The following is a 26,684-nucleotide window of genomic DNA, read 5'->3' as shown; positions in this document are numbered from 1 at the left end:
AAGCAGAGAGAAGCGATAGAAAAGAATGGCTGTCTTTGTTGTTGCTGCTGTTTCCTACACCCACACCCAAAGCCAAAAACTGGAGTGCAACAGCTATTTTTAATTGCATGCAAAATCCACATCCAGCAACATGTTGCTGAGCAAGCTTCAAAGTTGCCAACATACGTTGCTGTCCGCCAACGCACAGTGGTTCGTTTCGTGTAATCATGTATTGAACTTGAATCCATTTTGAACTGATAACTTCGAAATTTTATTAGTTATAAGGTGAGACAGAAAACCTATGCCCATTAAAAATCAGGCTGAATTCAATAAAAGGAATTTCATTTACTAATCATTGAACAAAAATTTAAAAATTTCTTCATAAGATGAAGTGAAATTAAACAAAAACAACGCCTCAAGATGTTTTAGTTGTTAATTTGTTAACTTTTGTTTTAGTTATAACATTAACAAAAGCAGCTTGAATCTTTTTAATGAATAATACTCTTAAAACTTAACATTTGAATAAATTTTTTAAAGTTTAAATGCAATAATTCTTATATTAACTGAAATATATCGGTAAATAAAGATATATATTTAAAACTTTAGTTTTATTACATTTATATGACAGCCTCAAGATACTAAAAAACAAGGCAACTTTCTATAACGTTTTTTTTATTACAAAGAAATTAAGAAGTAAGTTGAAAAAGTTAATTGAAAATGTTCTGAATGGAACATAACTTTATTTATTAAAATACCTTGTTTTTGTTTTTAAAGTATTAAGCAGTTAGTTTAAAAATATAAACTCCATATAGTTCAATTTATCATAGTGTTTAATTAAAATAATCATAGCGTTAACAGAGACTCTAAAATAAATAATGTATTTAGTATTTTTTTTTAATTACAATTTATTTTCTGTTAGCTGTAATTTTGGAAGAGCATTAAAACATTATATTGTCCAATAATTTTAAATAGGTTTTAAAGTTTTCTTTTCCCTTTTGAATTCAATTCTTTCAAAAAATTCCCCTTGACGTAACTTGAAGAGAATTAGGAGACGAATTAATTAGAGAATTATTTTAAATTCTAAAAATTTCAAAACTTGAGTAGCTTTAGATGATTCCAGAGCTCAATCCAACAACTTTTAAATAGACTTCCATGCAAAAGTTTTTCGAAAGAAACTCTCACCACTGTGCATTGCCATCAACTTTGAGTTGATTGCTGTTGTTGCTGTTGCTGTTGCTGCTGCTGCCGCTTTTAGTTGCGTATGAAACGCCGGCGCATTTAGACCTTAAGGCGGTCCGAACAGTAAAGAAAAGAAACGTCAGAAATAAATAATTAATGGCTATTTCGAACTGAGTGACAAACGATCTACAAAATGAGTAAAAAAATGTGGAATAAAATTTTTTAAATCGAAATCACAAAAGCAACAACAACAATTGAATAAAATCAATAAACGTCATAGTCGTGGAATTTTCGAGGAGTATCAACAATTAAATGAACTATTGGTCGGTGAAGAGGTGGAAAACGGTTGCAATGAAAATGCCACACCAAATGCATATGGAAATGGAAATGGTTGTGGAAATGGCAAAGGCAATATAAATGTTTTTGAACAGACGCCACAACAAAGTTCTTTCAACTCGTCGTCGCTTAGTGAGGCGCAACAGCAACAGCAACAGCAGCAACAACAACAAACGCAACGGCAACATCATCTGTCAACATTTTCGCGCGTATGCAACACCTTCTCTCTGAGACGCAACAGCAACAACAACAACAACAATATTATAAACAATAAACAGCCACCCAATGCCAAGTCAAGTGAGTCGGCCATGCCTCCATTATGGACAGCAGCAGCAACTGCAAAAACAACGCCAACAACAACTAACCTACAAGTGCAACATGTTTTATTTGTGATCAATAACATCGATAGTTTAAATGCTACTACTAACAATTTGCATGCGTCAACAATTAAATCAAGTAAATTACAAAAGATTTCTAAATAATTATTGATAGTGAAAGTTAAACACACAGAAATTCACTTAATTTTGTCTTGAGAAATGAGTTCAGCAACATTTAATCTGTCTACCAAATGAGCTTATCAGTGAAAAAAAAAACAGAGAGTGAATGATGTCATACCCAATAGGTTAGCTTAGGGTCGATCTACCAAAAGTGAGGTGATGTTTCCATATCTTTGCCTTTGCAGCTGCATTTTGAGATTTGTTTAACCTTCACTTATCAGGCACCTGTAACTGCCTTTTACTTCTTGCCCTAAACTACAGAAATTTTCGTAACCAAATACTTTTAGGGCCCAGTAGCCCCTGTTATACTGTTATTCCCATCAAAATGTGTACTCAAGCGAGTTTTATATGCATTGTTTATGGTCAAGAACCAGAAATTGTTTACATTTTACTTATGCAACAAATTATTTCAACTGGCGACTTAAGTGATCTTGTTGTTGCCCAACAAAACAAGAAACCAGCACCAAAAACACAATGAAAAGTCAAAACTAAAATAACAAAAAGATGCCACTCAATCAAATCTATATAGCTTTTAGTGAACTTTGTTTTTTAATTGGTTTTAAATTCAGATTATTGCCAATATCTTGCTTTTCATCTCGAAAATCTCAAGTGGAATGCATTTAGATATGTATTTTCGATCAAAAGAACAAGAGAAAACTCAAACATCTTTAAGAAATCCTGATAATTTTCCACAAAGAATGCAATATGTACATATATATATATATACATAACATAATGATCGATCGAGATCGAGTTTTAATAGGTAAAACAGTTCACTTAAAAGGGCATTTACAATTCGACCACGTCTAACTTAGCTTCCGATATCTCTTTGATTTGATTACATTATCGTTTTAGTTCCAAGAATCTTTAGACCTACTGTCAGTCTAATCGCTATTGTAAATGTTATCTGATCTGTCAGTCTGAAAAGTTTCTGTTGTTGAAAGTTATGAATTTATTAGCGTAAGGTAGAATGACATTATAATGAAGTTAACCCTTGGAATGATGGATCCAACTTACCTAAAACTCATTGTGATCAATTGATGAGAATATCAAATAACTTCTCTGCGGTCTCTGGAAAGTTTTTAAGAAAAAAGATCCAATCTATGACTTAGTTACATAGACTTAGTAAATCTATCTCTTTATTAGACCTTATTCATAGGCTTGGCCATATTTATTTCAGATAAAAAAACTCTTAAACAATTTTGGCCATGTTTTCTATAAACCTCAAGAAATAGTAGAAGAAAAGTTTTAATAAGTCATGGGATTATAAATCAGAAAGTATTTTTAGTCACAATTGAAAAAAAATTTATCTTTCTTGTTGTTTTAATCTAAGTTACTTTCTTTTGTGGTACTTAAAATATATTAGTTGTGGTTAAACAATAACTTACTCATTTCTTAGAAGTTTGTTTATAAAAACACTTTTTGTGTTAGTTTCAATAAGTATTAAAATTATAAAGAATTCCTAAATTTCGGACCTTTAACCATTTCAAATTGTATCAAGCATTACATATGTATGTGTAAGTCGACTTCTGATCCATTTTATAAAATTTTGTATACAATGAGTATTTCCAATAATTTAATTACTAAAGCGATTATTTTTCTAATCTTATATGTATCTTTAAGGTTGTACCAAAGTATAGAGCATCGCAAGTTATTCTTTATAGTAAAAAGCAAAGAGTTTTTTAACTTTTGAAATACTTTCAGTGTCATTATCTTCAATGAACACTTAAAGAAGAGCTTCAATAGTGTCTTATCAGTTTCCTTTTATTCTCAGAGTGCCTTTGCCTTGCATGATTGCAATTTTGCACTATGTTGTAAGTCAAAAGAGACCGTTAAGAAAGTATCTTATTGTGGCCATAATATGCATATAAACCATGGTTTTATGGCGTTTTATTCACCCACTTCTCAGCCAGTTATGCGTAATATTGAATTGGATTTGCATTCAAAATGAGAACTGCTTAAAGTAGCAGAGAATCGGCGAGGGGGGAAAGGGCAATGGAGATGCGTGTCTCTGATTGATGTAATATGCAACTATTGCTAGTGGGTGCAGATTATATAGACAATGGCATGCAAACCTATTCATTATGATTTTGTATTTCGCCCACAATTCAAAAGGGGGAAACAACCGGATGTCAAAGAGCAGACTTAATATAGTTATTTATACTAAATGGCTAATAAATCTAAAAGAGATTTTCCATGTCTTCTTTTGCTCAAAACATTCAATTTCAATTCATTTTTTGTTTTCTCAGTAGATCTTCTTCTTTATTAATTCTTGCCATATCTCAAATCGTGGGCAGATATCGAACCAATTTGTTTTCAAAGATACGCCCACAGACGAACCAAGTAAATGTAGAGAAATAAAATAAATAAAAAAGTATCTCATAAAACAATATGGCTCAAAGATTGGCATGGACTAGTTGCCGAATTTGGTTATTACAACATTTCACACACACACACACACACACACAAAGCAAATTGAATATCTGAGAGATTCAAGAGTTTGAGTTGAATAAGATACATCCAAACAGATATTTATGTGGAAGGGGCCATAAATTATTCGAGGATTTGGCCCATTGTCTAAAGTTTGGGAATGCGATTTTCTCTTGGCCAGGCGCCCAAAACTAAAAAGAAAATCCAAAACAAACTAAACTCAAATGAACTTCAGTTTGGAGTTGGGGGTAAAAATTTCCCCTTCAATCTAAGAGACTTTTGCTTTTATCGTTGTGTTTTTTTGAATTGGTTTTCTTCGTATTTTGCTAAATGAAATGAAATTCAGTTTTAGTTTTTAAGCCATACAGAATCAACTCAACCGGGTCTATACTCTCAGATAACTGAATCCAAAAACAACTACAAAAAAATAATAATAAATAATAACGTTAACGAATCGAGAAACAAAAACAATTTCTATATTTGAACTGATTTGCATATATTAACAGGCATCACGGATTCCGATACCAACGCGTGTGGTGATGGCGAGGATTTCGATGTCCGACCGCCCGGTCCTTTGACCACAGGACAACCCATACCCTTTGCCGAGGATCCCTTTGATAGTGCGAAACCAGCAGATCTAACACCATGTCCCAATTGTAGTCGTACCTTTAATTTGAATGCCTTACGGAAGCATGTGGTCATTTGTGAGAAGACCTCCAAGAAGCGTAAGCTCTTCGATTCATCACGTCAACGTCGAGAGGGTACTTCACTGTCGACCTATGTGTTGCCCAAGAACTTTGGTCTACCCAATGCAGAGAAAGCGGCAGGAATACACTCACCACCATTATCGAGCAGAGACACTGCCCAACCGGAGGTGAGTTGGGAATAACCCCGCCAAAAGGAGGATCCAAGTGGTAAATTGCTTTCTGTTTCCATTCTCTAGGTTTCTACTCCTCTGCCCACACGTCGCAGTTCAAAGACCAAGATTGGAGGTGGAGCCTCGTCATCTGTGGCAGCTCCAGCATCATCTTCATCATCAGCTGCTCCTGCAGCTCCTGCCCTGGATCGTCGTGATCCGAAGCGTTCTTCTGATCGCCTTAAACGTAGCATTAAAGACACGGCCAGTGATCGTTGTCCACACTGTGATCGTACTTTCAATCCCAAGGCATTTGATCGTCATGTGGAATGGTGCAAGGAGAAAGCCGTCCAGGCGGCCATCAAAGCGGCCAATAGCACAGAAACAGCCAAAGCCAAGGAACGTCTGGATGCTCGAAAGCAATATAAGCCCCCAAATCTAAAGTAAGCCTCGATATCTCTGTCATTTTTTTTTTTTTTGGGTTTAGGAGATATATGTAGAAATATGGCTAGAGTAGAAGATAGAGATTCAATCCTTTACACTTCGAATTTCCATTTATTTAGTTCTCATTTGTCATTCGTTTTTCTTTGCCTTTTTTTGTTTGTTTGTGGTTTTGTCATGTATTTTAGAACGAAGCGCTCGATGAATCGCGATAAATATTCGCATCATGAGGAAGTCCTTGAAGCCGGTGAAGTGATGGCACCCAAGCCGAATCTTATGTCGTTATCCGCCATGACGTCGTCCGTGCACAGCGAAAAGTGAGTTTCTTATATATATATGTACTTATACCTTTTGGTAGATCTTTAGACTTAACTAACCCCCATTTGTCTCTGGTTGTCGTTGTTTAATCGTACAAGAGATACAAATGATAGAAACTGTCTCTAGACTAGTTAGTTCAAGTAGTTAGTTCTGAAATCAAGTGACCCTTGACAAACATCCTCAAAATAAATCACTCCACAATTAGCCCTCAAATAAAAGTACAACAGCCGGCAACACCGCGACTCGAAGGACGACGTGGTCGGAGAGGATCTATTACTGCGGTTGCCGAGAATACAGTCAAACTTCAGATGGCCAATGACGAAGAGCCAGAACCACCATCGCCTCCAACGCCACAGCGAGCTGCTACTCTGCAATCACGTTCCAAACGTCATCAGCATGCGAATGATACCTGCGATGAGGTTGATGCGACCATATCGCGTATACGCCGTGCTGCCAGTCGTGAGGCCGTGCAATTGGCCAAATTAGATAATGATAATAATACAGAGATTGTGCCACGTGCATCAACTGGAAAGCTGCGCAAGGCACAGAGCACTATTGAAAAATTGGATATGATTGAAGTAATGTCAGCTCAAACTAATCAGGTCACCATGCGTTTCGATGAACTCAACGGTTTGATCAAGCGGAAAGGTAGGAGTAACATACGTTCACACACACACATAGAACCCCTGGACCCATTTTGGCATCCAGCCGTTATAAAAGAATAGACGATCATGTTGCGTGTTCTGGCTAAAAATCAACTGATGCGCTTAATTAATGCAACATTTGAAAAGATCAGCCAGGCATAAAGTTTCATTAGTTTTTTCTAATTATGCTAAAAGAGATTATAGTGCAAGAAGTGACGGGTAACGAAAGCAGAAACAGTGCGAGGTATAGAGGGGGGATAGAGGAACTCTTCTAAATGCTTCATAAATATTGTTATATAACCGATCAACATATTATAACATATTATCAATTCTCATGCTAACTGCACTAAGGTCTAAAAGATATTTAGTTTATAGATCTTCTTTTCTTGTTAGTATGATGCAATCAAATAAGTAAAGAAAGAAAACTACTTGCTTAATAAGCTTAAACTAACTTCTAATCAGTGTCATAGAGAATGAGAGAGAGAATGCCAGAACGCAGAGGACCTCCTGATTAACTACTTCCTTTCAACAATTTAAGAGAAAGATATCTGATCTATAGGCATAAGTAACGAATCTAAAAGCTTACAGCATTTTCTTATACCGTAGTTCAAATTGCTTATGTAGTCTTTATAGTATTTTCTTAAAGTCTTAGTAGTAAAGACCCTAAAACTAGTTGTAGATTAGAAAACCACAAAACTTTCGATATACAAGTTAATACAAAACGAACCTTCATTAGGCGTAACTCCAATCTCTAATGTACAAATGGATGAACCCCAACTGAAAATCTCAACAAAGTCGCGATCCTCCACATCACTAGTGCGTCAGGCGCGTCGTCGCGCTAGAACCCGTGAACATCCTAGCCTTGAAATGCGTGCTTTAGAGTTGGCGGCAGCTGGAAAATTGGGATCATCATCTGATATACGAGCCCAGATGACAGATCCTCTCGATATAGACAGTAACGATCAGATGGATCGCAATTTAGTGCCTATGCAAAGTGCTCCACGAGTGTTGTATTCGGGCTCTGAAGATGAGGGAGCCGAGATACAGATCAAATTGGAAACGACTACCACACGCACTGTATGCCGTCCTAAGAAACGGGGTAATAAATTGCCACAGCTCACCGGGAGTGCGGAACCCATGAGGGCCTTGCCCATGCCTCAATTGCAACAGAGTCTAGAGGTTCTTGGTCACAATATAAGTCAATCGCAATTGCCACGACTTGAACTAGGTAACGAGCGCCTGGAAGAAGACGATTTGCATAACGATCCCATAAGTGACGAAATGGAGGAGATGGAAGTCGTGGCCCCCACCAAGTCGTCAGCAATTAATCGTCAAATAAAATCGCGTACCATCAGTCGTACCAACAACAATTGCACTCCTGAGTTATTAGAAGATCAGCAACGTCAAATCAAATCAAGTACAATTAGTCGCACAATGAAAGTCCGTAGTCCAGTGGACTTGAGCTTAGATCAAGAGGAATTGGAGCCGATCAAATTGCCTCCTCTGGTTAAGCAAGGCAGCAATGTAAGTCGCCGGTTAGTGATGCTCGAGCAGGATGAGAATGGAACTATGTACATCAAAGATGCACCTTCAGAGGGTAACAATCAAGTCATGGACTCGAATCGTTCTCGTACAAGTGGCGGAGGACGTAATCAGGTTAAGAGGTTTGTAAAAATTTTGAAATCGTTTCAACAACGACAACCAGACCAATCAATCAGAACTAACTGAAGGGCCAAGTGAAGAACTTTGGGTTTTCGGTACTATTTTCAATTCTTGTTTTGTCTTTCATCTCATCTTTCGCAGCGGCGACAAGTACGATCCTTTTCTCTCGGCTAAACGTCAACTGGAGGAGCTTTGTTCACCCAGTACGCCGCCAGAGGTGGCCACACCTAGCATCGCCATGAGCACCTCATTGACCAGTGCATCGAAACCAATTGCTGCGAGCACACCAAAAGCAACGCCCATCTCCAATTTTCGACGCACTTCATCTTTGCGGGGCACGCGACGTGCGCCTCTTCTTTCCAGTCGTCCGCTTTTTGCCACCAACTATCGTCCGACCATACAGCGTGGCCTCTCCGATGAGGGACCCATTTCCAGTAACTTTCTCAAACCCGAGGAATTCGATGAGATGCCTGTCCGAGCTGCCTGTGGCAATGATTTTCATAGTCCTAGTGTGGTACGACGTGATACCAGCGCCTCGAATCGTAAAAACCAATTGAAATTGCCTGTAGGTGCAGGAGGAGGTGGAGTGGGTATAGGCGGAGGTATTACCCCAACCCCAAGTAGTGGTCCTGGTGAGCCAGAGTCACCAGCTCCTGTACGCAATGTGGCCAAGACCGATTCTTTGGCCGTTTTTCTTAAGTACGAGCATGATCTGGAGCAGCTAAATGCCAAGGCAGCCGCCGAGATGACCAGCAAAGAGCTTAAAGATAAGAGTAACAATCTAAGCAAACAGAACTCTGCCAAGAGTCTATTGCAGCCAGGACAATTGCCTGTCCTGAGTCCTCCGGCAACGGCGGCAACAGCAGCTCCACCCCAGCTTCACACCACCAATTCAATCTCAGTCAACTCCTCCTCCAATAACATTAAAGAGAACAACGAGAATGTGCCTCGTGCCACTTTCCCATTGATCAGTAGTAAACCCAACACAATGACAGCTCCCACTCCAGTTTCAACTGCTCCCAGCACCACCACGCCCATTAAATTGGAAAGCATCTTCATTGATCCCAAACTGATCAATGCTTGCGATAATCTTCATCTAGGAGGAACGAATCGTATTCCCTCAGATACGAGCTCAACTACACCACACAATCCTCTACAGAGTCGTAGTCGTAGTAGCTCCCAGTCGACTATAACCCAAGAGCAGCGCCGGCATTCGGGAGAGGCGAGAAATCTGTTCAAGCGTAAAATGCGTCTGGGTCGAAATCAATTCCTCTACGATGCATCGCCAGAGGATGCCTCATCTGGCTGCTGTTCCGCTGACGATGAGGCAAATCGCTCGTCCATGGAATACGATGAACAATGCTGGCAACAACAGCAGAAACAACTTCTAGCCAATCCCCACCTGCCAATGCCCACCACCACACCCATGTTGGCACCTTTGGTCATGCCCAGTCAGAATAATCTGATGCCGAGCTTCGATAATTTCGATTTTGAGGAATTTCTCTCTTCATTCGAGAATGAGAATGATGAGGAGCAATTTCCCTTGTTTCGCGATTGTCGCGAGTTTCTCATGAATCGCACAAAACGTTCTAGTTCGAAAACAAATAACATTTTTACTGCCACACCACAGACGACGGCGACGACGACCAACAATAATTTAGTAGCCAACAACTCGATCAAATCCAATTTTGCCCACAGATGCGATTCCAGCGATGAGAAGCTAATGCGTCAACAATCGAATGTCTCGAGCATCAGTAGCCATGAGAACGATAAGGAGAAGCGTATGGCAGATCAGCAGAAACGTGAAATATTCATCAGCATTGAAACGGAGGCCAATGCCCAGGGACATTCACCCATTTCCCCAGATTCACTGCGTCACATGGTTGGCAATCCGCAGACCAAAATCGATGTCCTACACATTGACAACGGCAATGAGCCGGAACATGCCAAATTCAGCAAAATTAGCGATACAGAGGATGCCGATGGTGACTTACGGTTTGATGACAAGGTCAAGCAACAACAATCTCAATTGACCTCATCATCAAAACTGTTAGGCGCCAATGCTACACCCAATGTACAGCTAAACAATGCTAAGAATCTCATACAGCAAATGCAAAATGAATTCCGGCAAATTGGCGAAGATGCCAGTGCCTCCATGCGGCGAGCTATGCTGAGAACCGAAGAGTTATGTACCAAAGAAAGGGAACGCGAACAGCAGCAAAAGACAGAGCAAACAGTCACGGCAACATCTTCACATTCTGGCGACTCTGATGAATTTAGCAGTCTCGATGGCTATCCCATGTCTTCATCTCAATCCTCTAGACGTGATGGAGCTAACTCCAAATTGAGCTCTGATTCAGCTTATGGCAGGTAAGAAGGCCTTTTTAAGTATAAACAAAACCAAGAATTATAATTGATGAAATTTCTTTAATTAAACAGCAGCAATTCACCTTATAGCCTTTCACGTCAACGTTCCAGTGAGCTGGCCGCCAATACACCACGATCCGGTCCTTTATTGCGTCCACATACAGCCAATGCCAAAATGATGGATGCCTCCACCCAAGCACAGACTGCCTATGGAACCCTTAAAGCACGTCAACGTCTCTTTGCTGGCGGGGCTGCTGGTGATGGTAATCCAGATGGAGCTGAATCTTCAAGCAGTGCCTCGGATAATTCGGTCAACAATAAGAACAACAACAATAAGCAGCCGGCACAGCAGCAGCACCAGCAGCAAATCAGCAATTACAACTATCAGCAGCAGCAACAACCACTACCACACAACAATAATAACAATTTGTTACCCACACCAACAACATCACAGCAATCTTTAGCTAGCTCCAACTCCAGCATGTCATCCAGTATGAAAATGTCTAAATTTTGTCATGAATGTGGTGGCAAATTTATATTAGAACATGCCAAATTCTGTATGGAATGCGGTGTACGACGAGTTGTGCTTTAACCAACCAATCAACATTCTGGTAGTAGCAGTAGCTGGTAGTCTGGGCAGTAGAATCCGGGTAGAATCTAGTATCATTATACCAAATGTAGTTGTTTAACACAAAAACAGAAAAACAAACAAATCATCATGATAATTAATGAATAATGAATATATTTTTAATACAAACGAATACATTAAAAAAAAAAAAAAAATTTTGAAAATATTTCTTATCGAACAAAAACCGCGAAGACAAAAAAAAAAACGAAATAATATATATGTAACTCATTATTGTTGGCGCATTTCTCGTACATCTCTTAATCTATATATATTATATAAACGATGAAAAAAAAAAAACATAAATTTTCGACAGTTTCGCTTTTCTTTTTTAACCAAGTTATTCAATTAACAAAGACTGAACGAATTTAAACAAAAATTTAACGCAGAAAAAACAAACTCGAAAAACAACAACAACTTCATTGTATGTTTTTGTCTTTATACTGTTTTCTTAATACTAATCATATTTTTTGAAAGCTAAACACAAGATCATCATGGCTTAACTACTTTACACATATATAAATATATATCTTATATATCAATGATATTAAATATAATACAAAAAAAAAAAAAAAAAACATATTTTCTCATCTTTAAACTAAAACTTAAAGCCTTTTGTTTTTTCAGTTTCTTTCTCTTAACAAAACAATATTTCTCTTATTTTATTCTAGATGTCAGCCTTCAAGTGCCGCAGGATTACAAAACAAAATAGAACAAACATGCTCTTACAACATCTAAATATATATATATATCTTTACTTCAAAACTTATGTAGATAAGAAATTTTCAAACTTTTAGCACATGTTAAAAAAAAATAAAAGAATATTTTATGTATTCTAACATAGTGAGGAAACATTTTAAGTAACCCAACATAACATGAGGCACATGAGAAATAAAGCAACAAAAATCCACACAATTCAATTACATTTTAATATCTTAAAATTTAATTTTATGGCGCAAAATTTGAGAAATTTTGAGCACTAATTCACTTTGCAGCCGGCGGGATTGTTCATGGTAACATTCAACATTTTGTTAATTAATTCATCTGAAATGGGTAATTAAGATAATTTGTAGTAATATTAGGGCTTATAGAAGAATGTTTTGGCCAACCAATTAACAGTTTTATAGTCAAGTCCTCTCATAGTTCTTATTCCTTTTGACTAGTTTATAGTAGTTACATGAAAAACCTTATATAATGGTATTATTACATCTACTAGTCTGTATTAGACTTGAAAACCGACAGACACCAATTTCTAGACTCAATTTATAGTAAACCTCTTATTTAAAAAGAACTTCATGAGGCTGGAGCCAGTACCGAACCGGAAGCTCTTATTGGTATTATGGGCATAGGACATCGAAAGGATTGTCATGTAATCCTCTTCGGTGAACACAAGCAATTGGGCGCAGTGCTTGAGAATAAAGAAGCTGAGAAACTGGGCCTAGGACGTTCACTTATGGAGCGTCTGCTATCCACAGATTACTATAAAGTAAAAAGAACTTCATACTTCAGACTGACACTAAATTGGAACACAAAACAAAGGCAAATTTTGAAACCGTTTTCTTAAAATGAATTAACAAACAAATAACTAAAATGATGCCCTGAAATATCACTAAGCTATACCTAACCATCTTTATATTGGGACTGAACTGTAGATAAACTTTAATAGACAGGATATATAGTGGATTAGAAAAAATGCCCAACTATGGCTTTCCATCTTAACTTAAAAAAATCACATTATATTTCAACTTACCATCATTGTCATCTTCGTCATCCATATCCGGTAGAAAGTATGGCCTGAGCAAAGGATCCTTCTTCTTGAATAGATAAGTACCATGCCGTTTGCACTCATTAATGAGGTAATTAAAGTCCTCATTGTGACGTAGAGTCACCGGGTTGCCAACGAGTATAAGCAAAGATTTGGCACGCGATAGAAAGACATTGATGCGTCGTGGATTCTGCATGAAACCAATAGACTTGAAAGAGCGCACCAATGTGACAATTATGATCGGTTTCTCCCGTCCCTGGTAGCTCTCAACGGTGCCAACCTCCACCTGTCCGTGTCCTTGACGCTTCAGGCGTTTGCTCAGCACTCGACCCTGAGCTAAATAGGGTGCCACAATTCCAATATCTTTCTGTTCGACTTCCGAGCCGCCACCGTGCTCTAAAAGACGACGCACATACCAGCAGACAACTTCTATTTCCAAATCATTGTATGAACTGGACGATTCCTTATCCCTAAACATTTTGCCGTGCGTGGCTTGAAAAATGATTGGGAACTCTGGATTCGGCAAGATATTCCAATTTGCCAACCGGTTCACATGCTGTAGTTGGGCATGAGATAATAATTCGCCATCGTAGTAGAGTGTATTATAGAGACGTACAATTTCCGGATGAGAGCGATAGTTACGGCGAAGTCGAGCCTGCAGGGAGTGATCATAGTTGCCATTATCATCGACTTTATAGTAATCTGTGGATAGCAGACGCTCCATAAGTGAACGTCCTAGGCCCAGTTTCTCAGCTACTTTATTCTCAAGTACTGCGCCCAATTGCTTGTGATCACCGGAGAGGATTACATGACAATCCTTACGATGTCTTATGCCCATAATACCAATAAGAGCTTCCGGTTCGGTACTGGCTCCAGCCTCATCAATAAATATGTGAGTAAAACAAGGATAATCGGTAGCCAGACGTCCGACTGTGCATAAGGTGGCCACTACTATATCATAACCTTGAATTTCCCTTACTTTCATATGCATATAGTAGCCCGTCCAGAAATTTGAATATCGGCGTAGCTTGGGCGAGACCGTGTTCAATCCCTTGTCGCATATGGAGCGCGAAAACAGACGTAGTAGACCTTTGGGTGCACGACGTCTTGGCACTGCCTGGAGCACTTTGACATTACTCTTTGGCATTGGTTTTGAAGGCAATTCGCTCTCGGGAATCAAGTATTCCTTTAGACGATCATCACTTTCAAAATACTCGCACAATCTTTGGGCAATCGTGTCACAAGCCGAATTGGAACCGGCGGTCACAAGAATTTTACAGGTTGGTTGACCAAGACGCAATTGTAGAATGGCTTCGACTATTGTTGTGGTCTTTCCAGTGCCTGAAAGTAAAAAGGAATTAATGGAGATGATCGAAATAACTTAATCACCGTCCTACCTGGCGGTCCGAACACAATAAAAGGTGCTCTTAGACTGGGTCCAGCCAAAATACGTTCGATTGCCTGCAATTGCTCAGGATTAGATCCTATTGTCTCGTTGATGAGACACAAAGGAGCCAATGCCGCCAGAGGCTCTGGCGCTGGGTTGGAGCGCATCCATGTGGGTAGAGCATTCTCAGGACGAGCTGACATGTCATTCAACCAGCCAGGGAAAGGAAACAAATAACGACGATCCAAAGGACTTTCCTGGAGGATTTCCAATGCCCGATACATTAGACGAAACGGCGTACGTTTGGAGCGTATAATAATGGTGAACGATTTTCCCAGAAAATCTTTTTCCCGTGGACACAACGTTTTTGGAAACACTATATCTATTTTTGAGCCAGTCACCTGCTCCACACCGGCTACAGAACGATGATTCGGATCTTTTCTGACCAAGCCCTCATGACAGTGGGGCAGTAAGCACAGAATTGACTGTGGCAATGGTGAAACCAATAGACTACATTTAGGTATGATAACCACTTCATCCATTTTCGATGAAATCAAATCCTCCAAATTTTTGGATTTGTCATAATTTTTTAGTTCAAAGGAATAGCAACGTTGGGAAACCTTATGAATGACTACATTCGATTCAACGAGTGGAGCATATAGTTTCATTTTCGATATATCCTCGATGGTAAGCAAAGTTTTCATCACCGTGCAAGCATTATAGAATTCCAATTGACGCGACACCAAGTAATCAGCAAATATTGGATTCTGCACGATCAGACTTTCGTGTGTGAAATTCAATTCCAGCGAACGGAGCATCTCCTTACTCGGCTCATAAACGTCCAGACTATTTACAAGCCTCTTGATTCTGAAAGACATCAATTAGTAGCCGGACGAGTAGTTGGCTTTGTTTTCTACTTACGATAATTGTTTCAAAACCGATTCCGCCTCGCAGGTCATATTCAGTGCGATGTTTGCGTTTTTGCCTTGTGCCTTAAACTGTGAGGCCACTCTGGACAAATGCAAGTCAACCTGAAATTCGTATCAATACAGCAATCTAAATCTTATCAATGCATTAGTAAAAGGTCCAAAATACTTACCCCGATTAGGTCCATATTGCTTGAAATTTAGTAGTTGGGGAACCACGAAAAATTGCATTAAAATTTTACAAGCGTTAAACCAACTTCTTGGAAATTTTTCTTTTTTTTTTTTGTAATTCGATTCTCTGAAACAAAAGCGCCGTTACTTAAGAACGTTCAGAAGAGTCACGCTACGTCGTTAGTACTACGATCAATCCCAGGGATGCTAAAACCGATCTTCAAATTATAATCGAAATTTGCATTGCAAAATAATAAAATGTAAAATTTATACTAATTTATTAATTATGTGTATTAAATATTATAAATTAAAATTTAATGTGGCTTGGCAATTTAAATTTAACGCCTTTGACGTAATAATACTTACGTAAGTCGTAAGCAGGTTCAAGAACGCCACATCCGTCCCTTTAATAATAGAGGGTATCGTGGGGTAGTTTGACATTTGATTAACGAGAAATAAATGTTGTTTTCTCACACCAGATGACATGGCATTCATAGGTACGAAATAAAATGGAAAAACAATAAATCTTCCTAAGATTAGCATTATCGCCTTGGTAAAGGACCGGGAAAGTGCTTGAAAACTGAATTAGTCGCACTTAGCCCATATAGGCCGAAATATTTAGCAATAACCATAAGGAACACTCAATAGAAACTTCTTGTCAATGTTTGCTGGGTATTTTATTAGGGATGGAATGACATCCGATGTTTTGGTAATCATGCGATTCCCATTGATAATTTCCCACCCTTAACAAAAAGTAAACAAATAAATGCGGCATGGAAGCAATTTAATGTAAATTACAAAGCTTAAATGGTAAATATATAAAATTATTCTCTTGTTTACGTTTTTTATTGCTATACTTACAGCAGCAAATCGAACAATAATGGACCAAGAACCGGCAGGTGAGGACTCGAACAATTCGAACGAAGTGGAAATTGAGGAAATTGATTGCAGCAATGTGCCCGAAGGTGAATTGGCCCAGTTCCAGGAGACAGAACCTCTACGTGTAGTCGACATTATTGATACAGTTGCCGATGACGACGACGATGAGGAGGAGGAAGAGGGAGCACTCATCAAACGCTATGTCCAGGGCGTACAGTGCCTAGAGTTTCCCGACTTTTGCACTAAATTCGAACCTGGGGACGATGATGATGATGTTGAGGGTGAAACTGAAGAGGAGACACCAATTGCCTCGACCAGCTATCAGGCAGAAGTTAAGGCATTGGCCAAAAAACGGAAACAACATCAACGACAATCGGTTGAGGATTCCAAAGCCGGCACTAGTGTTGGTCGCAGTGCTAGTGGTGGTGGTGCTGGTAGTGGAGGAGGCGCCAGTAGTGGCGGCGGTGCTAAAACTGTGGGACGACGCAGCCAATTAAGTCCAGCTCTTTTGGGTTTGATGGGTGAGGCGAATCTCAGCTTTGTCTATGGGCGCTATGAGACAGCGGAAAGGATTTGCATGGAAATCATTCGTCAAAATCCATTGGCTAGCGAACCATTCTACACCCTGGCCGAGATCTATGAAAATCGAGATGAGGTCAAATTTCTCCATTTCTCTACTCTCGCCGCCCATTTGAATCCTCAGGATCGTGACATGTGGATACGGATATCAGATCTACTGGTACAGCAAGGCAACATGGCCAGGGCTAGATTGATCTTCACCAAGGCCATCAAAGTGCTGCCCAAGGAGTACTTGTTGCGTATGCGTAAGGCACAATTGCTGGAAAAGATGGGCGAGACAAATGCTGCTATGTTTACGTACCTAAAAATGATTCCCTTAATGCCCGTGGATGAGTGGATAACCTGCCTAAACACAGCCAAAAATGTGGCACGTTTCTTTCACGTTCTGGAAAAATATTCCATTGCTTTGCAGGCCATGAATGGGGCCTACGAAGTGTGTGGTTCCCGCTTCCAACTGGAGGACTTAAATATCTATATGGAGCTTCTGATCCTTAATAAGCAATATGTTAAAGTTTTGCATTGCCTCAGGGAGCGCACCCAACTACAACTAGAGACGCAGCCGGATGAGAGTCCGGATTTAATTTACTTTTGTGATATACCCGATGACTATGTCCCCGAATTAAGATCCAAGCTCTGTGTGAGTCTCGTTCACATGGGCGCCCATCATTTGTTTGGGTATCTCATCCAGAATCTGCAGGAGCACATCACCCTGACGGTGGAGCGTGTGGAATTGTATATGGATGTGACAGAGGCCCTGATGCAGGAACACAAATATGCCGAAGCCATTGCTCTAATGCGACCCATAACCGATGGTGAGACCTTCGAGTGCCCCGCCTTTGTGTGGTTAAGGCAAGCGGATTGTCTGCGTCAATTGAATCGCACCAATGAGGCCATCCAATGCTATGCCCGTGTGGTGGAGTTGGCCCCCTTTTGCTATGAGGCCAAATTCACACTCTCCGCTCTACTTAAACAGCAGGGTAGGAATGAGGAAGCGGTACAGGCTCTGGAACAATCGGCGGAGGCGGAAAGTGAGGGACAGCCTCTACATGCTCGTCTCCTTTACGAACGTTGTGTGATGCTTCAGCAAATTGGACGCATAGAAGAGTTTCTTGATGTTGGCTATGTTCTTCTTGGCCGCCATTCCATAAAGCTAAAGAATCGCGAAGAGATGTTGGCAGCAGCCAATGGAGGAAGTGCCTATAATACGGAAAGTCTGAAAGCCATTCTACAAATGCGAAGTTTAGCCGCTGGTGAGCAACAAGATCAGTTGGCAGAGACGAGTCGAAAGGAAACAGACGCCGCAGCCACACCATCCCATGATCTGACCATCAAAGATGAATATGATCTCTTTCTGGAGCTGGTGAGCACGGCATTTCGACATGACAAGCAGAGTGCCATCGAAAGGATTTGCTTTGCCATGGTCACCACCAAGAGATTCACTCCGTATCATCATGAGATTGAAAGGATAATGATATTGGCATGCTATTTTAATCATGATTGTCCCATTGGCTTCTCCTATTTAAGGGAATTGATAGCCAAACAGCCCACGGAAGTAAATCTATGGAATTTATTGTCTCTGCTGGTCCAACAGGGAGATGAAGTTCGTTACTTTCGCTATATAAGGCGACTACTACATCGTCATCCACATGGCACATCGCAAATGCGCCTCTTTTTGGGTCATTATCATCTCAATTGTAGTTCCTACAAATACGCATTGAATGTCTATGTGCCCCTGCTCCGCGATAATCCTCATCCATTGGTGGCACTGTCCATAGCAGTGGTCTTTAATCAATTGGCCCTGCAGAAAAAGGTTTTACGCAAAACTGCTGCAGTGGCTCAGGCTGTGGCCTTTGCCCAACGTTATCGGGAACTTCGCTCCTCTTCGGATGCTTCGTCCACCAAAGTGGAGGATTGTGCTGCCCAACAGGAAATTTTGTATAACATTGGTCGCATCTATCATCAGGCGAATATACTTCATTTGGCTGTGGAATATTATGAAAAGGCTTTGGCAGTGAAACATCCTTTGCTTGAGAAGCATCCAAACATACTTGGACTGCAGCACGAGGTGGCCTTTAATTTGCATCTGATCTATCGAGCCAATGGCAATAATCGCAAGGCTCGTCAGTGTCTGATGCGTTATTGTGTTGTCTAAGCAAGAATAACCTTTATTTTAGCTTAAGAATCAAATAACTGAATGACTGGAGATAAATTTCCAATATAATTTTTGATGTATTTATGTAAAATCTGTACATTTATCTGATTACAAATTGGAGAATAGGCAGCAAATTTTTATTGCAATTAGCAACTGGGCATAGTGCAGCGGCGACGCTTGCTTAGACGCTTGGGACAGGATTGTCCACCGTGTTGGGGCTCACTGATAACTTGACGATAACCCTCGGAATAGCCGACACCACAGCTGACGCTGCAGGCTGACCAATTAGACCAATCGGACATGACACAACCCTGGGGAACTTCCTCAGCCGCCTTCAACGATCTCACCGAGCTGCAGGTTTGCAAGCATTCCGATTCGGTAAGGAAATTATTGCGATTGCCACGGCAACCGCCATAGCTAAAGGATTGGCAGGATTGCGTTTGCGGGTTGTAGGCATAACGCTGATAATTACCCCGACAAGGACCACTATCCGGATGTTGGATACAAATATCTTTGGCCATTTCTGAGTTGATGTGACAATCGACAGGATTGATACATTCCTTCTGCTGATGCAGTTCCATGCGAGACAAGCATTTGTCCTTGGCTTCGCCATTCTCGAGAATGACCAGACGTGTCCGTATGGTCACACCGCGTCCGCAGGTCGATGTACAAGGACTCCAGTCGCTCCACTGGGTCGTGGGGCAATCGGGATCGGGCAATTCAACCTGCTCATAGGTACAATCGGGCCGCATGCACTTGTTCTTCTCCACAACGGTTATGTGCGGACAACGTTTGCGTCCCAAATGATTGACAAATGTCCGTGTACGCATGGTGATGCCAATGCCACAGCTAGCCGAGCATTCGGACCATACGCTCCACGGTGAGGTCTTGCATAAGCCGGCTCCCTCGCCATTGTCATTAACGAGCGACTGCGAATTGGCCAGATTTTCTCCCTCATCTTCATCACGGAGAGATGATGATGATGATTCAGGGCATTCGGCCACTGGGGACACACACATCTCCTTTGATACCAATTGGCGGCTGCATTTGGCATCGGCAGCTTTCTGGGGCACAATATAGTGACGATTGCGCATACGAATTCCCTTGCCACAGGTTACTGAGCAAGGACTCCAGGACGAAAATTCACTGACGCGGCATTCAACTGAAAACACGGGACAATAAGAGATAAGATTCGATTGATTCTAAATGTATTCTCATTTACCACGTGTATCCTGTTCCTCGGCATCGTCAGAGACTTCCACTTGCAGAGCCTGAAGGAATTCATCATCGCAATTTCTTGAGACAATCTTCTCGCGACGCACATACAACTTGGCCAATGGAGTCATCTCGCGGCTCTGCAAAAGATTTCTTTAATGTTAGTCCTAAGATGTATGTAGCATTTATTTACCTTGGGATTGTAGAAGGGAGCACGAGGGTCCTCTGGATACATGGTGGTAATGCGATACATTCTCTCAGGTGGCTGTGTCTCAGAATTGGGTGACTAAAACGCAAAGAAGAAATTAGTATTGCGAATCAATGTAAAGTTTACCACCTACCATATAAGTGATGCCACTGTCGGTGCCGGCATCCCAGGGATAAAGATTAAAATCTAATGATTCAACCCAACTGCAATCTGTGGTGCAAAGATCTACACCACTTATGCCCACCACCCAATCGGGTGAAGGACCAAACATCGATACTAGCGATACTTTTGGATGCTTGCGATCCACACGAAATTTGGATGACGTGTTCTGATTAACATCGGGATACCAAAGACCAGCAGCCTTGATCAATGTACGCAATTTGGGACCATTGGCACGCAATTCTGATTCCAGGGCAGATGGCGATCCCCACTCGGCTAGGGATCTAAAGCCGGCGGTGGCTAGATGATTCTCGCCCCAGAAGGAGAAATTCGATTCATGTGATGCTCCAATAATATCGGAAAAGTGAGTCAACCAAATGGCAAACGGATAATCTTTGGGATGAGTTTCATTCGACCAAATACCTTCGAAGGTAAACTAAAAAAAACAAATGGAGATAAACATCATGAATTCTTAAAGAAATGGAGACCACTTCTTACGCTATACTTGGCCTCATCGCAGGCACAACATTCCTTTTGAATGGTAGTGGCATCCGGTTTTCGTTCACAAATTACGGCCGATAGGTTGCCATCATCAGAGTACCATGCACGTGGTCCTTCATACACCATTGCAGAAAGAGAAACGCAACCAGAGCCCGCTTCTGGAGCCACCCACATCACCTGCACTTCAGTTTTGGGCAAATCATCGGCTTCCGAAACGGTATTCACACAGCGATCGTTGAATTTGGTCAGCGAATCGCTGAACAATTGAAAACGACCCACACGACGGGGATTCGCCGCTTGAGGACGACGGGCACCAGTGTGGGCTTCTGCAGAAATTGTAAAGTGGGTAAAATGTTGAATTTTATCGTGAGTGCGGTGTCCCAGAAGAAGTACTGCAAAAAATAAACAAAGATTCAAATGTAACAGAAAATCGTTATTCTGCCTTTTCAAGCCAGATAAAGGTAAATGTTTACGGTAAATGTTTACTATTACTACTCGAGATTTCAGTGTTGAAAAGTGGAAAAATCGGGTAAAGCTAGATTTCAGTGTTGTCAAACGCTACTTTTTATTTGGCGCGCTGTTTGACTGCCCTGGTAGCCAAATATTTTAATCTAAACTCAAAAGTCGAGGAATATTCTGCTGCTCTGTCAGCCGAATATGGTATTCTAAACTATATTTGTTCTATAAAATCAAGAAATATTGTAAACTCAACAATATTTTCGTTTGTTGAAAATAGTACGAACAAAAGATTCAAAAAGCCCGCGTAATCGAGTATTCGAAATTTGGCATCTGGCAACACTGTCTCAAAATCTGACAGCTTTTTTTAGCCGGAAAAAGCTACTTTTAGCTATAGTCCCGCTAAAAATATTAATTTTATTTTGTTAATTACTCAAAAACTACGAAATAAATCGACAAGGCGCACCCGAGGTTGTGCTCGTGCAATTTTTCTCTTTCGTTTGATACCAAAATTATGTAGTTTAAGGGCGTTTTGGGCCCGAGTAGTAATAGTAAACATTGGTAACATTGCCCGATTACGCGGGCTTTTTGAATCTTTTGTTCGTACTATTTTCAACAAACGAAAATATTGTTGAGTTTACAATATTTCTTGATTTTATAGAACAAATATAGTTTAGAATACCATATTCGGCTGACAGAGCAGCAGAATATTCCTCGACTTTTGAGTTTAGATTAAAATATTTGGCTACCAGGGCAGTCAAACAGCGCGCCAAATAAAAAGTAGCGTTTGACAACACTGAAATCTAGCTTTACCCGATTTTTCCACTTTTCAACACTGAAATCTCGAGTAGTAATAGTAAACATTTACCCAGATAAATTTGATGTAGCCCTTTCCCGCTAGTATCAGTTTAATCAACACTGAACCGAATAGTTCGATCGCTTTCCAACACCACTAGGTGAACGCGCGTGATTTTTTGTTTTTTCCAAATTTTTCATATTTGTTTAAAAAATATTAAATAAATGTCTTCGTTTTTAAATTTACTGCCCGATGGCAGTAATGCGAATTTAGAAAAGTGCGGAGATGTTGTTATTTCACCAAAAGATAACATTATGGCTTTGTTTTGTCGCTTCTGCAGCGATATTTTCACCAGATTGCCGGAATTCTCCAGGCATTTGCAAGCAAATCATAGTGATATTTTGAGTTTTGTTGTGGAGCAAAATGTTTACAGTGTGGAGGAGCTACTTGGACACCAGGATAATGAACAGGATAATGAGCAATCCGTCTCGGATAGCAGTAGCAGCGGCGATTCCGGTTTGCCGGAAAGGGAAAGAGATGAAGAGATTATTAAGGACAATGCGACATCTGAATTGTATGCCTGTCAGTCTAATGCAAACATAATGGAAGCCCTGGCGGCCAATGATATAGATTTGAATGATTCATTGGATAACTCTGGTAAGTCCTTATAATTACTAACTTTTTGCTGACACATATAATGTGCTCTGTTTCTAGATAATGTCAAAGATTTAAAAGCTGAGGTGGAGTCGTTGTTGTTTAATGATGATAACAATAAAGCAGATAACCATCCAGAGCCCTTTTCAAACAAGGAAACTGAAAAGAAAACAAAAATCCTAACAGAATCCACCTATTGCCAGATTACCGAAATGGAGTCCCAAAAAGATACAAAGGGATTCCGCCAGAGTCGCAGCAAGACAGAGAAGAGTTCCTTGAGTATTTGTGACTTGAAGAGTTACAGCATCACCCGAATGACTCGCAGACGGGAGATGAAACAAATGAGCAGCGTCAGGATGCGCATAATACGATCTCTGCAAGTCGAAGAAATGGCTGCCAAACCAGTGCGTACTCCTTTAAATAATCTTTGTTCCATAGAGCACTTGGCAGATGATAATATTAAAGGGAAAAGCCCTTTGGATACAAAAAAACCTCTCATAGAAAATCCGAAATTACCGGCAATTCAAGAATCGAAAGAAAACCAAAAACTTTTGTCAAAGATTTCATCAGCTACTTCAAAACCGTCATTGGATCCTGTTCAATCTACTGAATCTTTTCAAAAACCTTGGATATATAATGTTTCTTCAATGCCCAACAATCTGGAATCAGATTCTAAGAAAAAGCTAAATGGCAAATTTGTAGAAATAAGTAAAGTTGAAATTTTGCCAAAACTCAATTTGGAGCAGGAAAGAAGTTTTGAGAAGCCACCCCAAAGAAGATCAGCTAATTGGGAAGATGAATTAAATCCAATGCCAAAGAAGGCTAAAAAAGAAACTGACCCAAAACCAATGCCAAACACGCCCAGAGGTGAATCATTAGAGGATAACTCTCAGCAACAGCTCCCAAAATGCAATCTTAAAGATGAACCTAGTCGTTGCCCTTTGAACTTTAGCTTATCAGACAGTGTAATAGAATTTCTGCAAACTGATTTAAAGTCTACACCACTTGATGGTGCCGATAGCCTCCTTCAGTTGGCTATGCCCAAGGAAAGTGAATCTCCAAGTCAGTTGGTAAGTTGTGCATATCTTAAAGTAAATATTAGAATAACTTTCTCATCCATCGACCAGGAAATGAAGCCACAAATTGATCAAGAGTTGCCATCTAAACCAAATGTCATTAGGGATGATCTTATTCTATTGAATTTGATTGGGGTAAGTCATATAATTATTTTTAATACGATTTTCCTATTTGATCTCGAATATTCTTCTCCTTTTCGTTTCACTAGTTACCTGTTGTAAAATATCCCACCTATGTGGATAAACTTTGCCAGGATGCATACGATACAATGCGTGAAAAAGCAACAAAATTCACACAAATCTTTCGCAATTACGCAATCATTTGGAATCGTAGGAAATTTATTGTTAGTTCGGATATGTCACGAAGTCTAAATCATGAATTAGGCTTACTCAAGGAGGAACTGAATCGTAAACTACACATTAATTTAAACATTTTGGAATTGAAACGTCTGCTGAATCTTATAAACATTTGGCATGGTAAACAAATTGAATTGGTTTATTTCCAAAAGGTTAAACTATCATCCAATATAGAGTATTATTTTCAACTATTTAATTTTCTCTCAAAACTGAATAATTTCTTATTCTATTGTGAGTATTGTGAAGAAACACTCTATTTTGAGGCCGAATATATGAATCATTTGCACAAGCATCGAATAGTTAAAAGAGTTTCAGGGTCCAAACAAATGAAAACTGTTGCCAGAAAGGATAATTAAGTTTTTTTTTTTTTTGGAAATTATTTCAAAGTCATTCCAATAATCAGCGTAAAAACTAAATTTCGTTTGTTAAGTTCTCCCTCTCTCTCTCTTTATATTGTTTTCAAGTTATTCTAGTTTTAGTTCTATAAGTTCTGGTAAAAGCTAGACGATTTAATTAGTTTTTACATATAAAGACATTTTCATTCAATTTTTTGTAAAACATTGCTCCGTATATGGAATCGAACTGGAGTAAATTACTGTATGTAAAAGTATATACATATTATTATGTCATTCTCACACACTTTTTGATATTATATTCGAATTGGTCATAAATCATTCGATAACTGACATTGCAACATAATATTACTTTTTCTACCTTTACACTTTGTTAGTATTAAGAACTTTTCCTTTATATTTAAATTCACTCCCTTTAATTTGCAAAAATTGCAAGTGGAAGTGAAGCTTAATAATTCTTTTGATATACTGATTTTTTTCCTAAATTGATTCGAAAGTCTAACAACGATATATAATTTGTTATATTTTTTGATATTATCAATTTAGAATCAATTTCGAGTTGTTTCTACTAAAAAAAGAGAAAGCCACAACTAACTAGAATTAAATTTTTTCAATTGAGCTAAAATTAAATTTAAAAAAAAGGCTGAAGAAAGCTTATTTGGAGCTTAACCAAATAAGATATAAATCGTTATATTGCTTAGGAGCAATATATATAAAGTTTAAGTAAGTTTGTTTTGAAAAAAAAAAACATGTTTTGAATTGTTGGTAAATTTATTTACCACAAGTTAAGTTTTGAGTCATAGTATCCCAAAGAAAATGTCGAAAAGAATTCATTAAAGTTGTTAAGACCGACAAACATTAATTACTTTAAAGAAAAGGACTAATGAAAAAAAAAAAAAAAAACAAACACAATAATTTAAAGAGAATTTAAAATCTAAATCAATTTAACTAAAACCTTGTGAAACATTAAGTTATAATTTTCTGTCCTTCCCATTACTTTATATATATATCTCCTTCAAATTAAATCTATAGAAAACTATAAACTTTGGCAAGATTGAAATGAAAATAAAATTCAATACTTCTTTCTATATATATGTAAATAAATGCTCCAAATCGTAATCAATTTGGATTTGGCTTATCGCTTATAATTATGTTTTGGTCAGTTCTCGCTCTCTTCCTGGCAAGTCAAGTCAAGTAGTGACCCTTGACAACTGATTGTGAAATCCATTTCTGCCATTTGCCACAGATTTGAGTTTTTTTTTTTTTTATATCACACTTACAGTTGTAGGTCTTGCCGGGAACATAGCCATTGGGTCCATCGGCCACAATTAATTTGTATCCATTATCGCCTCGTGTACGTCGACCATGTGGCATTTGGGGAGCACGCGGGCATGCCGAGGTTGGACTAATAATAATTGCCAGACAGACGACAGCAAACAAGTGCCCCATCCTCTTCAGCATCAACATGATCTTTGTTGTTGTTCTGGTCGTCGTCTTTGTTTTTACTTGAACGTTATCACAGAAGGGGCAAACACACACACAAAGTAGTAGAAGATTTCAATTATTTCGTCTTCTCAAGCTTGATTTCGACTGCTTCTGGCGAAGCACAAAAACAGACTGAAGCGTAATGCTCTCAAGTTGGGTTTTACGAGATAATAACTGTGGATTGCAATCGAATACTGTGTGGATCTTTTCTATGTATTATACACATGTATG

At 39.3% G+C, this 26,684-nt stretch overlaps 5 protein-coding genes across 8 annotated transcripts; 3 read left to right on the top strand and 2 right to left on the bottom strand.

The window, feature by feature from the left end:
- Nucleotides 1-1,351: 1,351 nt before the first annotated feature.
- Nucleotides 1,352-12,249, top strand: LOC137575754 (serine-rich adhesin for platelets). The gene is given in 9 exon segments (XM_068288417.1): nt 1,352-1,378; nt 1,380-1,791; nt 4,928-5,295; nt 5,365-5,720; nt 5,907-6,035; nt 6,242-6,684; nt 7,417-8,344; nt 10,041-10,712; nt 10,782-12,249. Coding segments are annotated over 9 exon segments (3,855 nt in total). The 3' UTR covers nt 11,302-12,249.
- On the bottom strand, nt 11,429-15,746 carry Mov10 (Mov10 RISC complex RNA helicase). Its single transcript, XM_068288418.1, has 5 exons — nt 15,586-15,746; nt 15,408-15,517; nt 14,497-15,353; nt 13,085-14,440; nt 11,429-12,378 (listed from the first exon to the last, which is right to left on the bottom strand). Exons 1-5 carry the CDS (start codon nt 15,598-15,600, stop codon nt 12,314-12,316), a joined length of 2,403 nt encoding a protein of 800 aa, XP_068144519.1. The 5' UTR covers nt 15,601-15,746; the 3' UTR covers nt 11,429-12,313.
- Nucleotides 15,747-16,279: 533 nt separating this feature from the next.
- On the top strand, nt 16,280-19,284 carry LOC137576082 (general transcription factor 3C polypeptide 3). Of its 4 annotated transcripts, none has more exons than XM_068288957.1 (2): nt 16,280-16,393; nt 16,447-19,284. In XM_068288957.1, exon 2 carries the CDS (start codon nt 16,464-16,466, stop codon nt 19,191-19,193), a length of 2,730 nt encoding a protein of 909 aa, XP_068145058.1. In that variant the 5' UTR covers nt 16,280-16,393; nt 16,447-16,463; the 3' UTR covers nt 19,194-19,284. The 4 variants fall into 4 exon arrangements, with proteins under 4 accessions (XP_068145058.1, XP_068145061.1, XP_068145059.1 ...); XM_068288960.1 differs by having other exon boundaries at nt 16,325-16,372; nt 16,450-19,284; XM_068288958.1 differs by having other exon boundaries at nt 16,326-16,372.
- fat-spondin (extracellular matrix protein f-spondin) lies at nt 19,247-26,567 on the bottom strand. The gene is made up of 6 exons (XM_068288961.1): nt 26,249-26,567; nt 21,274-21,668; nt 20,750-21,211; nt 20,602-20,694; nt 20,416-20,548; nt 19,247-20,355 (listed from the first exon to the last, which is right to left on the bottom strand). The coding sequence occupies exons 1-6, from the start codon at nt 26,433-26,435 to the stop codon at nt 19,340-19,342; spliced, it is 2,286 nt and encodes a 761-aa protein (XP_068145062.1). The 5' UTR covers nt 26,436-26,567; the 3' UTR covers nt 19,247-19,339.
- Nucleotides 22,669-26,091, top strand: tef (teflon). The gene is made up of 4 exons (XM_068288962.1): nt 22,669-23,185; nt 23,243-24,252; nt 24,310-24,393; nt 24,468-26,091. Exons 1-4 carry the CDS (start codon nt 22,753-22,755, stop codon nt 24,969-24,971), a joined length of 2,031 nt encoding a protein of 676 aa, XP_068145063.1. The 5' UTR covers nt 22,669-22,752; the 3' UTR covers nt 24,972-26,091.
- Nucleotides 26,568-26,684: the final 117 nt, after the last annotated feature.

Source organism: Drosophila tropicalis, unplaced genomic scaffold, assembly GCF_018151085.1.
Source record: "Drosophila tropicalis isolate 14030-0801.00 unplaced genomic scaffold, ASM1815108v1 contig_593, whole genome shotgun sequence".
NCBI lineage: Eukaryota > Metazoa > Arthropoda > Insecta > Diptera > Drosophilidae > Drosophila > Drosophila tropicalis.
Note: the sequence above shows the minus strand (reverse complement) of the source record. Positions and strands in the feature narration are given on the sequence as shown.

Coding starts and splice junctions, on each gene's coding strand:
- Mov10 (XM_068288418.1), bottom strand. Junction 15,354..15,407: donor TCGGTTTTGAAACAATTATC/GTAAGTAGAAAA, acceptor GATGTCTTTCAG/AATCAAGAGGCTTGTAAATA. Junction 14,441..14,496: donor TATTGTGTTCGGACCGCCAG/GTAGGACGGTGA, acceptor TTTTACTTTCAG/GCACTGGAAAGACCACAACA.
- LOC137576082 (XM_068288957.1), top strand. CDS start 16,464: ATGGACCAAGAACCGGCAGGTGAGGACTCGAACAATTCGAACGAAGTG.
- tef (XM_068288962.1), top strand. CDS start 22,753: ATGTCTTCGTTTTTAAATTTACTGCCCGATGGCAGTAATGCGAATTTA. Junction 23,186..23,242: donor TGATTCATTGGATAACTCTG/GTAAGTCCTTAT, acceptor CTCTGTTTCTAG/ATAATGTCAAAGATTTAAAA. Junction 24,394..24,467: donor TTCTATTGAATTTGATTGGG/GTAAGTCATATA, acceptor TCGTTTCACTAG/TTACCTGTTGTAAAATATCC.
- fat-spondin (XM_068288961.1), bottom strand. CDS start 26,435: ATGTTGATGCTGAAGAGGATGGGGCACTTGTTTGCTGTCGTCTGTCTG. Junction 21,212..21,273: donor GCGATGAGGCCAAGTATAGC/GTAAGAAGTGGT, acceptor TGTTTTTTTTAG/TTTACCTTCGAAGGTATTTG. Junction 20,356..20,415: donor CGAGGAACAGGATACACGTG/GTAAATGAGAAT, acceptor CCGTGTTTTCAG/TTGAATGCCGCGTCAGTGAA.